The sequence below is a fragment of the Crotalus tigris genome, unplaced genomic scaffold (genome assembly GCF_016545835.1).
Source record: "Crotalus tigris isolate CLP2741 ecotype Arizona unplaced genomic scaffold, ASM1654583v1 scf7180000019553.37968852642:3898890, whole genome shotgun sequence".
Taxonomy (NCBI): domain Eukaryota; kingdom Metazoa; phylum Chordata; class Lepidosauria; order Squamata; family Viperidae; genus Crotalus; species Crotalus tigris.
In genome coordinates, this window is record NW_024097591.1 from 296,860 (window position 1) to 314,535 (window position 17,676).

The window sequence follows — 17,676 nt, forward strand, 5'->3', positions numbered from 1 at the left end:
TTTTCCCCTTGACTTTCTGTCCAGTCGCAAAGCAATCCAGAGCTTCGCCCCGCCCCTTTCTCCTCCCCCCTCCCTTCTATTTTTTTTCCCCACCTGCCGTCCTCGTCTTTTTTTTCTTCTTCTTCTTCTTTTCCCTCAGCCAATCAGCGCGCCGCCAGCCTCTTCGGCTTTTTCCGCCAAGCGTGGGAAGCGTCCCCGGCAGCGTCGCCGCCGCTGCGGCCGTGGTCGCCGCTCGGCTGTTTCCGAACGCTTGGCGGAAGTTGCCGAAGCCCGGCTGAGGCGGCCATATTGGGAGCCGCCGCTGTGTGAATCCGAGGGGCGGCAAGTGGCGTCCTGGCACCGGCGGCGGAGGGAAGACGGTGGCCCGAGCCCAGCGGAGGAGGCGCGGCGGGGCTTGGCCGCGTCCAGCCGGCCCGAGAGGCGCCTCAGACGGCGGGGGGTGCCCAGCGGGGTTTTTTCTTCCGGCGCGGCCTGGTCTCTAGCGCCTCATCCCCGGCCTCGCGTGATTCTGCAAGCCGGGCACCCTGCACCCTAGCCCGGCTTAGGAGGGGAGCCTTATGCCTCGTCGGTGGTCGTGCCTTCCGACCGCCCAGTGAGCCCCCGTCCCCCATGCTGGTGGCCTGGCCGCCCCCCTCGCCCTGAGGAGGAAGAGGAGAAGCGGAGGAGGAAGAGAAGGAGGACCCCGACCTCTTCCAGCTGGGTCAAGGAGCAGGAAGAGGGGGAGGCGCTGAGCAGCCGGGGGGACCCCCCCTCAGGCCTTTGCCAAGGGGAGCCATGTCGAACAGCGGCCGCAGCCCCCTGCCCACCGTGACGGAGAACCTGGAGCAGGTAAAGACGGGGGAAGGGTCGACATTTAGACGGGGGGAGGGCTGGAAGCAATTCCTGGGTGGGGGTCTTTGGGGGCCCCCCAGGGCGAATTGGAGACCTGTGGAAGAGCTGAGCCTGGGTTGCCCCTGTGTGGCTTGAAACCTCTGCCCCACCTAAGCTGGGGGGGGGGAATAAATGCCTCCCTCCCTTTAATCTTCCTGCCATGCTGGTGGGGAGGGGAGAAAGGGGGCTGGGACCCCCCACCCCACCCAATCTCCTGTTGCTGGAGCTGGAAGGAGCAGGCCCATCACAGGTGTCAGCCCTGGTGGGGGAAGAAGGATTTGGGGAAAGGGGGGGGGTCTGTTTCTTCTAAGGTTGTGCAAAAGAGGGGATGAAGCTGGGATTCTGGGGTCGCCCTCTTTGCTGTGAGCAGCCCCCCCCCCCAGCTTCCTCCTCTTTGCAAAGAGCATGGATAGGAAGGCCTGTCTGGCTGCTGGCATTGAGGTGGAGTGCTGTCCGGTGACTCTGGACCCTGGCCAGACAGGAGCTCTGCTATGTTTGGGGTGATTCAGAGGGGAAAATGGGCAAGGGGCAACTTCGCCCACCCCTGCACCACCGGGTTTTCTGAATCTGTGTGTTTGACTCGTTGGGCGAGAGGGGCGTCCCTCGGTGCCACATGAAAAGGATCCCCTTGGTGAACAGATGCCAAGGGAAGGAAGATGGTTGCTTTCTTTTCCTTTTCAACTGGTTCTGCTGCTTTTTCTGATTTTTTTTGGGTGGGTGGAAGAGTCTCTTTCCCCCTCCAAAATGTCTGCCTGTTTGAATCCGTTCAGAAGAGGCGCAGAGCAAGGCTGGCAAAACATCTGGAGGACTGGGACACCCCGAGGATGGGATTCTGCCAAGGTCTTGGGTGCCAGGATCCAGGCTGAAGGTTCTCTTCCCAAAGGTGATTTGGTGGGCTTTTAAAGGAGCCTTCTTGGAAAGGGAACAGTTCGTATTAGCAGGGCGATTTCCCTGGGGATAAATCCTTGGCGTGAATTTCTTGGCGTGAATGAGCCTTGGCGTGAATTTCTTTGCCCTCGCACCTGCTTAGGATGTGGCATGTGGAAAACGTGGCTTTGCAGGGTGCCTTGGTGAGCAACTAAGATGCAGAAGGTATGAGATACAGGTTCTTGAATCCAAGGAAGATGCAGTGGAAGGTAATTGGTAGATATCTTCTTCTCTTATTTATTTTGTCTCTAGAGGAGTAAGCAGGCTGGGAAGCAAACCAAAGCAGTCTAGCATGGCTGGTTGCAACGGATTGTGGGAGATGTGAGCTAAAGCATTAGAAAGCTGCTTAGTTGTCGTTTCTTGGGTCTGTCACAGAAAAGAGTTGTGTTAGAACAGCCCTGCCCAACCTTGGCAACTTCTAGACTTGTGGACTTCAACTCCCAGAATTCCCCAGCCAGCATGATGGTAAAGCATGGCTGGCTGGGGAATTCTGGGAAGGGAAGTCCACAAATCTTAAAAGTTGCCAAGTTGGACACCCCTGCGTTAGAAGATTCCTTCACCTTTTCAAGGTATACATTGGGTGGATTATTTGCTCATTCAAGGGAGAAGGCAGTTGAGGAACTGGACTAAAAAGGATCCAAAACCCGGAACTTTCTCTTCACGCATGGGTGTAATCTTGCATCTGGTGTACGGGTTACATTGAGCAATCTCTTCATTTTACTTTCATGTGGTATGGGGTGGATGGCTGTGGCAGGCTATGTTGAATCTACTTCCATATAAAGAGAGTGCAGGAAGTTAAAAGAAGGTGAGGTGGCGAAACCGTTGTGAGAGCTAGGCGGATTTCTCACAGGGCTTCAAAATTCAGCCGAAGTCTGCCTGAAATGAAGCAAATGGGCCCTCGAACCCAAGGCTGCGACCCCTAAACACTATGGACTAGGACAGAAGAGGCTCTCATCCCAGTGGAAGGAGCACCACCTGGGCAGGTACGTTTTTAATAGACAGAAGTTGTAAATTTTCACCAAGGGCAGGTTTGACCTATCTTGACCCCCGTCCCAGTGCACGATGGAAACTGGAACCGCCGACTTGCTGCTGGGGTCTACTCTAACGGCAATAACACTTGTTTTGTGAATAGCATGGTTCAGCAATCGAAAACACTCCGTGCGGAATCCGTACCTCGTACAGTGTCAGACAAAAATTGTATCCTTCTCCTCCTTCCAGCCGTAGGACAGGGATTGTAAGAGTAGCCAGGATTCCAAATTAAGCGAATAAATAGTTTGTTTTGCCAGGGTTTGTCAAGGTGAACCCCTGTGTCTGAGATTGTGCCTTGCTTGAGCCAAAAACAATGGTTTACAAACCACAGTGGCCAGGTTTGTATAACGTTCCAAAGCGAGACCAGAATAAGCCACTGTCGCTTTCGTGCGTCAGGTCAATCCCAGGAAGATTTTGCTTGCGTTAGCACTTGTTGCTTCTCAGCTGTTTCACAAAACATTGGATTAAAAAGTCAGCCTATAAATCACATACCTGTACGAATTGCTCCTCGCTGACTTTCCTTACCGTAGTTTTTTTAAATGAAGCATTTTAAAGACGGAATGCAAGACAGGAAGAAGACATGCCAACAGAATAGAAGGGTAAAAATACAAATAAGAATGATGCGTTTTTAATCCAGTGGCATTTACCACCGTTTTTAGCTTTCTTATATGTGTATGTGGATAGAACCGAGATCTTAATTAAGATTTGGGATTAGGGGAGGCAGAATGGTGCAGTACTGTGTTTCTCAAGCTTGGGAACTTTGGCCTGGGGAATTCTGGGAGTTGAAGTCCACATCTCTTAAAGTTCCCGAGAAACGCCGATATAGTACAGAGTATGCTGGGACTTGGGGTGAGAAGGAACCAAAGGTTCATTTCTCGCCTCCTTCACTGTGGCCTTTGCAAGACAGATTTGAGAATAGAATGATGGACGGAAATCTGGATTCTATGGAGGACAATTGAGAAATGCATGCAGACCCGCTCTCCCCCAATGAGAGACTCCTTAGTTTTATTAGTGGACAACTTCCATCTTGAACAAGCTTGGTAAAAAGTGGAGATTTATAAAAACGAGATCAGGAGAGTCAGTTGGCGGGTCCTAGTAGATATGATGGATCATCAGTTGGTTCTAAAAGGTAATTTGCTCCCATCACAAATTTCTTCTCCCAAGGGAGCTGAGTAAATTGTTGCAGGTGCTCAGATCCTCGGAACAGGCCCACCATTGCTTCCTCTTGGTGCTGCCTGCAAGCAGAAACCTTCTGGATCCATTGCGCCCTTTCCTCCTCCTCTACATCTTTCTTGGCTGCCCGCAGACCCAGCGTTAGCTGAAATCCGAGCAGAAAGGCTGCCTTCCCACCCTTTTCTTTCCTCGTTCATTCCCTGCACACAAGTCTCTCTCTTTCTCTCTCTCCATTGGCTTCCTGTTTTTGTGGGTTGCTCTACGCAGCTTCCGCAATCTGAGTTTTGCGTTAGAGGGGCAGTTGATTTGCGGATTGTCTCAGGTGGGTCCGTAGGAAAAAAAAAACAAAAAAGCAACTGCTCTGGAGACAGCAGGTTGTGGCTGTAAGCTCAAAGTTGCCTCCCCCCCTTTTAGAAAACCAAGTTGTCTTAATCCTGCCAGTGACCCCACTGGCTGTTGTTGGGTTTTGTGTTGTCTTTCAGCGGGTAGCACTCCATGACATGGTATATGCTGTTTGAGTTAGTAGAAGATACGAAATGTTAGGGGCCACTCACAAATTGGTACCAAATGGAAATAGTTCCCAAATTTCAAAGCTTGTTGTGCTCTAATTCAAAGGAATTCTCCATCACACTCCACTGCCCAGGATTCAAGAAATTCAGGTTGGTCCTGAATTTGATATCACCAATGGTCAGATCGAAAAAAGGAGGTCCCATTGTCTCATGAAAAAGCGCCTGTGGGACCACCCATGACCTGGATGGCTGAGACGATCTCCCTAGACGCGAACCATCGGAAAGGTTTAATTTTTGGTCCATTGCACAGCCAGATGTTCAGACTGGGCTTGGCATTTTTATCTGCCTGTTGAGTCCTTGCCAAGGACCTGGGAGAGGCAGATGTGGATGTTTGATGGTGTTGCAGGATGTAAGCTGTTCCCTGGCAAGCTGCCTCTTGCAATTGACCAGTGGTGAATTTGTCAATGCCTGTGGTGTCAAAGTGGTGCTCCAGTTGCTTATCCTTATTGAAGCTTGCCTTTCCTGCTTTAGATGTGGTTTTCTTTAATAAAATCATAGTTTGTGTTCTCTTACAGCACACTAAGTCATAAACCCACTCTTACAATGATACTAGGTTTGTGGAGCATGCTTTTTTAAACTAACACTACGGCTTTGTGCAAGGGTATATCTTGTCTGTATGACGTAGCTGTCAAAACCTGACAATTAGGTGAGGATGCTTTTCCTGGTGGTGATTCATCCAGATGTTGGAAGAGGGGACTAAAACGCCTCAAATGACCAGCCAGCATGGAGATTCTGGGCGTTGTGTTCATTCACCAGGCATTTAAGTTGAGAACAGCTGAGCTGCCATGATGTGGGATCCAAGTTCCCCAAATTCATCTACCTTACAGGGCTGTTGCACATAATAAGTGGGAAAAAAAAACACGTTTATCTGGAAGATCAGGTTATAAATGAATTGCCTCCCACTCGAAATGTTCTAACGCATTTGATCCATTTTGCTCTGGTTCTCCTGCTGTTTCAAATTTACTTTGTGTGATTTTTTTTTTTTTTTTGAGACAGAAATTTAAGCCACAAGGCAATTTTTATTGGCGTTCTCTCGGTCTGCTCTGCTAATGTAATTTTATTTCGTGGCCGTTAAGAGGTTAGCAAGATTCGGACTTATGCACTGGCTTTTGGGGATACCACTTGGAAGAAAGACAGCACATGCGTAATCATCAATATTTGATTGGGGGAATTAAACAGTACACAGGCACCAAGCATTGGTCATTACCCGCAAGAGAGTAATAAGGTTTGTCCTGAAGGACTCGGACGGGGCAGCCAAGAATATGTCTTTGCTCTATTAAGCCCTGTGGGATTCTCAGTTGTTGGTGATTTTAAAGGAGAGGAAAAAAAAGATAGATGATAATGGAGGACAAGACAGGGAGGTGCTTTTCCTAGTTCTTACCTTTTTAATGCACTCAGCAGATTACAGGGGCAAGGTGGCCAGACATAAGTACTGTGTTGGGGTGGTAGTGATTGGAAAACACCAACTGCAGGATGGTGCCTAGGAAGCCTTGTGTAGATAGTCCTCAGCTTACATCGCAGTTGGGACTAGATGTTCCGTTGCTAAGCAAAACACCCAATTTTATGACCTTTTCTCCCACCAATTAACCAAATCACTACAGTTGCTACACTTAGACTTATATACTGCTCCACAGTACTTTACAGCCCTCTCTAAGCAGTTTATAGGGTCAGCATTTTTGCCCCCCCCCCAAACAATCTGGGTCTTCATTTTACCGACCTCGGAAGGATGGAAGGCTGAGTCAACGTTGAGTCGGTCGGGATCGAACTGCTGGCAGTCGGCAGAGTCAGCCTGCAATATTGCACGCTAACCACTGGGAAGGAAAAGAGGGAAGGGCAATAGCAGCTGGACTTATACACCGCTTCACGCAGCTTTACAGCCCTCTCTAACCGGGTTTACAGAGTCAGCCTGTTGGCCCCCAACAATCTGGGTCCTCCCAACCTCGGAAGGATGGAAGGCCGATTCAGCCTTGAGCCGGTCAGGATCGAACTGGCTGAGGAATTCTGGGAGTTGAAGTCCACAAGTCATAAAAGGGCCAAGCTTGAAGACCCCGGCCTTATGCCATTCCAGACAGGTCCAATTTCGTCCTAAAAGCCCCCAGTGATGGAGCAGCCACAACGTCTGGTGGCAAGCCGTTCCACTGATCAATTCTCACTGTCAGGAAATTTCTCCTTAGTTTTTGGCCAGTTTTCTCCTTGATTAGTTTCCACCCGTTGCTTCTTGTCCTGCCTTTGGAGAATAGATTGACAACTCCCCCCCCCTTTCTTTGTGGCAGCCCCTCAGATATTGGGACACTGCTATCCTGTCAGCCTCAGTCCTTCTTTTCACCAGAGTAGACGTACCCATTTCCTGCAACCGTTCTTCATAAGGTTTTAGCTTCCAGCTTCGGCAGCCCCCACCTTGTTTTTCTCAGCCTGAATGCGCAGTTAACTTAGGGCCTATAGCATGTGTCTTAGCAACCAGGCCCCAAAAAGAATGGCTAACGTGGAAGTGTGACATGTACAACAGCATCCTAAATATATCTCTAGCATCCCTTATGTTAGGGGAGTCACAAAAAAAAAAAAGGAACGGGGAGAAAAAGCAAAACAAAACAAAAAAAACACCCCCCCAAAAAAAATCTCAAGTTCGGTTTTTGTTCTCGTTAATTCTGGGGCTGGGGGTGTCCCGGACTTTCTGGGTCTTCCTGGTTTTCAGGCAAAATTGCAGATTTGAAGCATCCCATCTATTTAAAAGGAAATACTTCGCCCTCGTCTCGTTTGCCATTCTCACTGGCTTCTTCAGAATAACTAAATTTGGCTGACATTTAGTCATGACTGCTTCAAAATGGGTGTTCCCCCCCTCACACACACACACCACCCTCCCCAACCTTTCCTTTGCTTGCTTCAAGTTATATTTGTCGAGGCCTGGAACAGAAACACACAATCCGGTGCAGCTGTCACAGGTAAAAACAGTCCCAAGTTTAACAGCTGGAATTTTAATGTGTCCTACACAGATAGTCCTCGACTTACAACCGCAATTGAGCCCAATGTTTCCGTTGCTAAGTAAGACAGTCGTTAAGCGGGTGTTGCTGTATGTTACGAACTGAGCAGACACCATTGGTATCACAGTTCAGATCCTGCCCCCCCCCCTCTGAAAAAGCTGAGATTTAAGATTTTGTAGTGCATTTTCCATCCGTTTGGAGAGAAATTGGATCTTTCTTCTTAGCTCTGATTCACCTGGGATTCACCATCCTGAGCTGAGCGATTGAGGCAGCCAACCACGGTTGTAAAATTCACAAGGAAAAATAGCCTTCAAATCCATGCCTAGCAGCGCCACCTCCTTTATTTACCCACCAGGTACGGCCTGTCACGTATAAAGTGCCCCATGTTTTGTGTGTTTGTGTGCTTGCTGCCATGTCTCTCTTCATTCACCCCTTTTTTTTCTGACTGTTGTAGAAAAAGAGGAGCCAGGAAACATGAGTGATTGATGGATGGCAACTAATTTTTCCAATATCTTGCCTTTCCTGGGCGAGCAGTTAGGTGGGTGGACTGTATTGATCAGTTATTCTTCTCTGGCAGGCCTTTTATTCATAAAGCGAGGAAGTGGAGGGTGGAGAAGAGAGGCAGTGCTTCTTCCATGCCAAACTGGTCTGGCCAGTTCCCTTAATGGTTGGCATGCTTTATTTTTCTTTTACTGGGGCCATATAGTACTGTGGAAGGGGGAGAGCAGCAAAACAGTCTGCAAAGTTCAGTTTATTTTGCTGGTGCAAGATGCACCTCTTTGCTTCCAAAATCGGGCCGTTTTAGTGTTTTTTAAGTGTTTTTAAATGGCTGACCTACTCCACTAGTGATCGGCACAAGGGGATTGTTGTGGAACCAGAATTCCCATCACTAAGCGAGATGAAAGCTAAGTGAGTCACACCTGATTTTCCAATCTTTTTCGCCGTGGTTGCTAAGCAAATCACTGGTTGTTAACTGAATCATAGATTGTTCAGTGGATCCAGCTTTATCCATTGACCTTCCTCCAAAGCATACAACTCAACTGAGCATCCTCCGTTTTATTCTGATAGAATAGATAGGGATAGAATCAAGATCACGTGAAGTATTAATACCACTTTACAAGGCCTTGGTAAGGTCACACTTGGAATACTGCATCCAGTTTTGGTCACCACGATGTAAAAAAGATGTTGAGACTCTGGAAAGAGTGCAGAGAAGAGCAACAAAGAGGATCAGGGGACTGGAGGCTAAAACATATAAGGAATGGTTGCTGGAATTGGGTATGTCTAGTTTGATGAAGAGAAGGATGAGGGGGGACATGATAGCAGCCTTCTAGTATCTCAGGGGCTTCCCCAAAGAAGAGGGAGTCAAGCTATTTTCCAAGGCCCCTGAAGGCAGGACAAGAAGCAACGGATGGAAACTCATCAAGGAGAGAAGCAACCTAGAACTAAGGAGAAACTTCCTGACAGTAAGAACAATTAACCAGGGGAACAACCTGCTCCAGAAGCGGTAAATGCTCCAACACTGGAAGTTTTTAAGAAGAGACTGGACAGCCATTTGTCCGAAATGGTATAGGGTTTCCTGCCTGAGCAGGGGGTTGGACTAGATGGCCTCCAAGATCCCTTCCAACTTTATTATTATTATTAAATGCCTGTTTGTAGAGCCAGCAACTCCCTATTCTATTTTATTTATATATTTGTTTGTTCAATTTCTCATCTCCCCCCATGACCCCGGGCAGTTTACGATTCAGGAAATAGATTACGATTAAAAGTGTCGCTATGGGCGGATGGATGAACCGCAATTTAAAATCATTTTTAAAAAAAACCCAATAAAAGCAGCAAACCCGTAAAAACATTTGAAACATCCAATTCAATATACGGGTCGTGCTCGCCGCGAATTGAGTCTAACGTTTCTGTTGTTAAGTGGGTCTTGCCCCCATTTTACGAACTTTCATGCCTCAGTCGTTAAGCGAGTCGCTGCTTTTGTTACGTTCGTAACACAGTTGTTAAATAAGTCTGGCCTCGCCATTGACTTTGCTTGTGGCAAAAAGGGGATTACCTGACCCCCGGGACACCCTGCGACCGTCGTAAATGTGAGTCAGTGGCCGAGCGTCTGAATTTCAGTCCCGTGACCAAGGGTCCTAAGTGTAATAAACTGTAGTCAGTCGCTTTTTTCAGCGCCGTCGTAACTTTGAACAGTCACTAAACAAAGGCTTGTCGAAGGACTAGATTTTTATTTTCAAAAGAAAAAAAAAATCAGGAACAGAAAAGGCAGATGGAGCCACCCAGGATTTAGTTCACAGTGGAAAACAACTTCTGGGTATAAATCTACTTTTAATTAAAGCTACCCGAATGTCCAGCCGTGGCTTTCTCGGAGTACTTTATTTTTTTTTGTTTCGTCTTGTTTCTCTCAGTCTCTCTTGGACATAATCCGCCTTAAAGTTCCGCCGGAGCACACAATGTTCTCTTAGCAATTTCTGCTCAGCAAATCCATATTCCCCCCCCCTTCCAAATCTACCTGGCGCCACGCTTCTGGCATCACACGGTCAGACAATCGGACTTCTTGCAGGCCCCATCGGCGCTTTATGCTTAATATTGAGAAATTGAAATAAAAGCTGCTGGCTTGGCTTTGGCTTCCCTGCACCTTGCCGGTTCTACGTTGCCCTCTGGGCCATGCCTGAGCAGCTAAATTGCTGGATTTGCTGGGCTGGGATTGTAAAGTTGATGCATAAATAAATTATCCTATGATTGCAGTGGTTTGACGTAATCTGGCCTGCAGCTCCACAATAGAATTGGAGTAAGGATTGCAGGTCATTTGTGGTGATAATAGTAGTAGTAGTAGTAGTAGTAGTAGTAGTAGTAGTAGTAGTAAAGTTGGAAGGGATCTTGGAGGTTATCTAGTCCAACCCCCTGCTCAGGCAGGAAACCCTATACCATTTCAGACCAATGGCTGTCCAGTCTCTTCTTAAAAACTTCCAGCGTTGGAGCATTCACCGCTTCTGGAGGCAAAGAGTTCCACTGGTTAATTGTTCTCACTGTCAGGAAGTTTCTCCTTAGTTCCGGGTTGCTTCTCTCCTTGATTGGTTTCCACCCGTTGCTTCTTGTCCTGCCTTCAGGAGCTTTGGAGAACAGCTTGACGACTCCCTCTTCTTTGGGGCGGCCCCTGAGATACTGGAAGGCTGCTATCCTGTCCCCCCTCGTCCTTCTCTTCGTTAAACTAGACATGCTAATTCCAGCAACCGTCCCTTGTATGTTTTAACCTCCAGTCCCTGAGTCCTTCCACGTGACTCACACAGGCAAATCCAGTTTCCCGCGTTGACTTTGCTTGTCAGAAGCTCACAAAGAGCGATCACGTGACCCCAGGACGCTGCAGCTGTCGTAAATACGAGTCAGTGGCCAAGCTTCTGAGTTTTGATCACGTGACCGCTGATGCTGCAAATGGCGGTAAGTGACAAAAATGAGGATATGTTATTTTTTTTCCACTGCTTTTGTAACTTCAAACAGTTCACCTGTTGTGTGGAATGTCCTTGTGGAAATGTTTCCCTTCAATAACTGCCTGTTTGCTAGATCAGATCATTTATTCCTCTGATCTTTTGAAATCTTGGCTAAAGAACATGTCCCGTCCCCCACCCCAATATTCTGCCTGTGTATATTCTCCCCCCCCCCTTTTTTTTTTTTAAAGTTAAGGGTCTTGGGGATGGAACCCGGGACCACTTGTGAACAAAGCCAGATAGCCGGAATTTCCTTACTTTTCCCCCCTCCCCAAATGAAATTGCTGGTGTTGAAGCTCTCTGCATGAGTCAGAGGAGATAGGGGAAAGGCTGTACAAACACTCTGTAATTAAGGCAGGAAAAACCCTTGACGAGTCTATAAATTTGGGGAGTGTGTGTTTGATGGGGTGGAAAAAGTCCTTACTTTGCACAGTAACTTTGCTTGACCTGGCTCTAAGCGGTTGGAAGGCGATTCTCGGCAGAAAAGACTTCCCAAAGACGGTTGCATACAAAGCAACAGATAAAATAGATAGATAGATAGATAGATAGATAGATAGATAGATAGATAGATAGATAGATAGATAGATAGATAGATAGAGATACAAAGATAGATAGATAGATGATAAAAGATAGATAGATAGATAGATAGATAGATAGATAGATAGATAGATAGATAGATAGATAGATAGATATGATAGAAGATAGATAGAGAGACAGACAGACAGACAGACAACCTTTATTGTCATTTTTTTTACTAGGGGCACAAGGCACACATCAAAAATGAAATTTAGTTGGCCACTCTCAAAGTGAAACATATACACGACACACACCTAAAACATACTACATACAACATATGTATAGACCCACACCCCTACATATACTGTTGTGTAGGGTCGGGGTGGGTCTCTAGCCCAGATCTGCGGATAGAAGCGAGGGAAGAATCCGCCTTGCTAGCTGACGTTGGGGAAAAACAAGATGCTAAGGCCGGTCTGATTCACCTAGATCGGAGTAGGGCAACCTTGGCTCTTTTATGACTCCTGGACTTCAACTCCCAGAATTCCTGAGAAAGGTTGGGCTCAATCGTCGTAAGTCGAGGACTACCTGTAGGCTCCTAATCCAGCTCTGTCCTTAGTCCAAAGTAACTAGAGGCTGGCAGATAATGAGAGGCAGTTTTTTAATACTAATAATTCTCTCCCCAAATAAATCAGCCTCCTTTTTCTTCCGCAAGAGCTCCTTGTCAATGGAAGGTTAGGGGTGTCATTACCCTTTCCTGAAAGAACAGTGGCATACATAAAAAAAGCATGAAAAGGGCCACAGCCCTAAATAAAGCTGACAATGTAAAGATTTAATACACTTCTCCAAGCAAACAGAGCGATGTTTCATTGCGTTGAACAGAGCCCCCAGGGCGCAAAAGCATTTGTCACACTAAAAAAAAACATGTTCGTTTCTAAGGAGCCATTAGATTTTTTTTTAAATAAAATAAAATAGTGGATCTGTAAGGTAGATTATCCTTTTCGTTGATAGATACCAGAATGGCAAATTCAAGCTGTGAAACTGATGGTTTTATTGTCTAGTTGTGAGTCCTGCTGCATTGAATGTGAGGCTTTGAGGTTATGAACATTTGTTTAGTGCCGGGGTCTTCAAGCTTGGTCCTTTTAGGACTTGTGGACTTCAACTCCCAGAATTCCTCAGCCAGGCACGTGTGCCTGGCTGAGGAATTCTGGGAGTTGAAGTCCACAAGTCCTAAAAGGGCCAAGTTTGAAGACCCCTGATTTACTTACAATTTGCTTCTCCTTTGTGTTAGATCTGAGCTTTTGTGGGTTTTTTTTTAAAGCTAATTATCTTTACAGGGATTTGATTTCATCAGGGACGGTTTAATATTTATTTTAAGTTCTGTAAAAGGGGCCTGCATAAATGTCGAAGCACACCAGCCGGTTTCTTATAAGAAGTGGTTTCCAAGTTCAAAAGATCCTAGAGCCATGAAGAAATTCGAATTCAGCGTTGACACCGGAGAAATACAGAAAGCAAAGCCACATCCTCTTTCGACATTCTGCTTCCTGCCTTGTTGCAAAATTGCTTCAAAGCAGGCTTAGGATAATAATGCAAGTTTCTTTTCCTACATCTCTGCTCCACCCGTTGGCCAGACCATGGGGAGATCATTTGCTTGGCCTTTTAAGCTCTTTAATTAATTGATTCATTAAGCTTGCTGATCTCCTTTTTTCAAAGCTCTCTGAAGCTTGGAGCAACGGTAAAAATGGAACCGAAGCGAGGCAGACTTTGGCAGATTTTTCAGCCTTATGGTGTCTGTTTCAGAGAGGGAGATAATTTTACGAGAACCTCCCGCGTCCACCAGTGGTGCAAAAAAACCGTAAGAACGAAAAAACTCTGACTCTCAAACTTTGCAGATTCCCCCGCTTGTGAATGGCTTTATTGGTGCAAGAAATAAATCCCTTCCTGACTTGGAATAATCTTAATTATCTTCATTATTGTGCAACCGATGAATTGCCCGTCATGTGCTTGCAAAGGCCAAATTGCAAAGTCCTGTGCCCGCTACTCCAAAGCTTGCTTCTTTCCAGCGCCATAAATTTTAAATGGGGTGTACTTACAGGTAGTCCTCGGCTTACAACAGTTCATTTAGTGACCGTTTGAAATTACAACGGCACTGAAAAAAAAGGGACTTGCATCCGTTTTTCACATTGCAACCGTTGCAGCATCGCCAGGGTGACGTGATCAAAATTCATGACGGTCGGAGAGTCCCGGGGGGGGGGTCATGTGATCGCATTTTGTGACTTTCCGACAAGCAAAATCATTGGAGGGATCGTGTTATTAACTTAACAACTGCAGTGATTCACTTAACAATTGTTGCAAGAAAGGTCCTAAAACAGGGCGAAATCCACTTAACAGTTGTCTCACTTCGCAACAGAAATTGTGGTTGTATGTTGAGGATTATCTGTATTTAATCATACTTGCCTGTCAGCTGCAGGCAAGAACCTGTGGCTTGAGCTGTTTTTATTTTTTCTGCTAAGGCTTCTTATAATAGTAATAACAATAACAACAACCAACAATAATAATATAGTGATGATGATGATGATGATGATAGTTGGAAGGGATCTTGGAAGTCATCTAGTCCAACCCCCTGCTCAGGCAGGAAACCCTATACCATTTCAGACAAATGGCTGTCCAGTCTCTTCTTAAAAACTTCCAGTGTTGGAGCATTCACCGCTTCTGGAGGCAGGTTGTTCCGCTGGTTAATTGTCCTCACTGTCAGGAAGTTTCTCCTTAGTTCTAGGTTGCTTCTCTCCTTGATGAGTTTCCATCCGTTGCTTCTTATCCTGCCTTCAGGGGCTTTGGAGAATAGCTTGACTCCTGCTTCTTTGGGGCAGCCCCTGAGATACTGGAAGACTGCTATCCTGTCCCCCCTGGTCCTTCTCTTCATTAAAATAGACACCCCAATTCTTCATATCTTTTATTCTCCAGTCCCCTGATCATCTTTGTTGCTCTTCCTTGCACTCTTTCCAGAGTCTCCACATCTTTTTTAAATGGCTCTGCCTTTTAACAAGCTCTAGCACAGCATGAATCCTACTGCCCCCCCCCCAGGGAGAGGTGGGGGGGGGGGAGAAAGTCTTTAGCTTAATTACTCTGATTGCTCCCTGATGCAGCCAGAATGCTAATTGATTCGAGGCCAGATCAGTCCTGGTTTTGCAAATAGATTAAAGAAACCTCTGGAGGTCCTTTTGCCGGGATGCGCGGCTGATGTCACGTTATCCTCTTGCTTTCCTCAAAGCTGACTCTGGAGTAGCGTTAAGCCCCGGGAGGAACAGCGCACGTAGTCCTCAACTTACGACTTTTCGCTTAGGGACCGTTTGGAGTTAAAACGACACTGGGGAAAAAAATGACTTAGCACCGTTTTTCACACTTACGACCGTTGCCACATCTGCCCCCTCCCGGTCATGTGATCCAAATTTGGACGCTTGGCAACTGGTTCACATTTATGACGTTGGCCATGTCCCAGAGTCACGTGATCCCCTTTTGCGGGCCTTCTGACCAGCAAAGTCAAACGGGGGAAGCCGGGTTTGCTTAACAACGGCGTGACTAACTTGAACGGCTGCAAGGATTCGCTTAACCGCCGCGGTGAAGGAAAGTCGTAAAATGTGACAAAAGCTCACTTAAATGTTTCGCTTAGTGACAAACTTTGGGCTCAGTTGTGGTGGCGGTCCTCGACTTACGACCACCACCGGAGTCAGAATTTCCACTGCTAACCAAGACGTTAAGTGAGTCGCGCCCAATTTTACGACTGGTTTTTTTGCCTCGGTTGTTAAACGAATCACTGCCGTCGTTAAGCGAAACACGACGTTAAGCGAATCCGGCTTCCCAGATTGACTTCTTGTCACGACTGTGACAAGGGAGATGACGTGACCCCGGGACATGGCCACTGTCATAAATTTTGATCCCATGATGTTGCGGGATGCTGCGACTGTGATAAACATGAGGACCCGTTGTGAGTCAGTTTTTCCAGCGTCACTGTAACTTCAAACAGGCACTAAATGAAGGGTTGTTGGTGGAACGCAACCTGCCCTTCTGCCTCTTTGCTAAGAGTCTTTTTTTTTTAATTGTTTTTAATCAGCAACTGTGCCTGACAAACACAAATAAAAACTTATTTTTGTATTCCAAAAGCAGGAAAGGACTTCAACGCAGCCTGGATTCGCGTGCTTGCTTGCCTTCTCTCCCCCCCCCCCTCATTTTTTTGGAGGGGGGGGTCCTGCTGGCTAAAATATAGATTCTAATGAGGGAAACCCCCTGTCCTGGAGCTCTTTCTCGTCCATCTGCTCAAGTAGATCCTTCTTTACTGAGTCAGCTTTGGACCCACCTAATATATTGCTGTAAAATCACAGAAGCAGCATCTCTGATGCAAAAACTCCTGGGAAGCTGACTCAGGCCTCGGATCTGTCAGGCCCAGCTTTGTTGACAATGCCTTGGTTTGCTTAATATCAGGTTATTAAACCAATTAACCGTTTTTGAGCTGGTTCGTGGTACAGATAGTCTTCGGTTTAACCACCGTTCGTTTAGTGACTGTTCGAAGTTAGGACGGCGCCAAAAGAAGGGACTTAACGACCGTTTTTCCACACTTACGACTGTTACACAAGCGTGTGCTCTCAGCTCCAGCTTATGGTCACTCACTCACATCCTCAAATGGCCACCCTCAGTCCCAAGTCAACTGAACACTGAGGCACAAATGGTTCTTTAGACTATACAGAGACCCGGTGAATTTAAAATAACAACAAACTTTTACTAATGAATGTTTGCGCTCTCTCTCTCTCTCTCTCTCTCTCTCTCTCTCTCTCTCTCTCTCTCTCTCTTTCTCTCTCTCTCTCTCTCTCTCTCTCTCAATCTCTCTCCCTCCATCTCTTCTCTCTTTTTCTCTCCTCTCTTTCTTCTTTTAATTTATTTTTTATTCATTTTTTCCATATACACAACAGTAATTTTTCAACCAACGTGCTGACTGAGTTTGCATGCTAATACATATTTTAATTCCTAATCCTTCTTTCCTCCAGCCAATGGTAAAATCAATTCCAGATTTGATAATAGCCCGTTTTTTCTTTTTCTTTCAGTTTCATAGTCAATCTGTCTCTTTCTCTCCTCTCTCTTTCTCTCTCCTCTCTTTCTTTTTCTCCTCTCTCTTTCTCTCTCTGCTCTGTCTTCTTCCTCTCTTTCTTTCTCTCCTCTCTTCTCTCTTTCTCTCTCTATCTTCCTCCCTCCTCTCCCCCTCTCTCTCTCTCATCCACACTTACCCAGCATCTACTACTACTATGCTGCCAGGCCCTAGCTGTAAGGACGGAAGCCATCATTGCGGTGGTTAAGTCAGTAACGCGGTTCTTAAGCAAAATACCGCAACGGACGTAAGTCACATTTTTCACCGCTGCTGGTCACTAAACGAACGGTTGTAACACGAGGACTCCCTGTCGTTGGATTCCTCATGGTGTGCCCCAGAAGAACTAATTGGAAAGCAGTGGTTTTTAGCATCCTCTCCAGGTGAAAGGCTGGGTAAAGGTGGGAAAGGATTTTTCTGATCTGGAGAATTTTGCTGATCCGGAGGTAGACGGGGCTCCGGGATCACCATTCCTGGCAAAGGGACTGGAAATTGTCCTTTTACGCTGTATTTGTCTAGGATTAGTCTCTGGCCTTCCTCAATCATTCTGGAAAGGTGAGCTATAAATATGTTAGATAAACGGAGCTCAGAAACAATGGATTTTGTAGTTTATCTTTGCTCCGCTTGCGGGCAACCCGGATGCAGGTGTGTCTCGGAAGGAGATAGCAAGGCCTCATGGAGGATCGGGCCCTACACAGGTATTCCTCAAGTTACGATCACAACTAGCCCAAAATTGAGGTTATGTTGCTAAGTGAAACGTTTTGCTAAGAGAGTTTTGCCCCATTTTACAACTTTTCTTGGCCCCGGTTGTTATCGCTGCGGTTGTTAAGTTAGCCACACGGTCGTTAAGCGAAACGGGCTGCCCCATTGGTTTTGTTTGTCAAAAAGTCGCAGAAGGGGGATCACATAGTCCCCGGAAACGTTTAACCAGCATAAATATGAGCCAGTCGCCAAACATCTGAATTTGGATCACGGGGACGCTGCAACCGTCGTATGAA

The 17,676-nt window shown here is 46.6% G+C and overlaps 1 protein-coding gene across 2 annotated transcripts in view; it reads left to right on the forward strand.

The window, feature by feature from the left end:
• Positions 1–235: 235 nt before the first annotated feature.
• MARK2 (microtubule affinity regulating kinase 2) overlaps positions 236–17,676 on the forward strand; it is a 79,177-nt gene continuing 61,736 nt past the window's right edge. Inside the window, exon 1 of one of the 2 annotated variants that reach the window (XM_039363370.1) lies at positions 236–828. In XM_039363370.1, the coding sequence (XP_039219304.1) occupies positions 775–828 (54 nt within the window). In that variant the 5' untranslated portion in view covers positions 236–774. Of the gene's footprint in view, positions 829–2,352; positions 2,781–17,676 lie in introns of those variants that run through there. The other variant, XM_039363375.1, reaches the window with a different exon arrangement.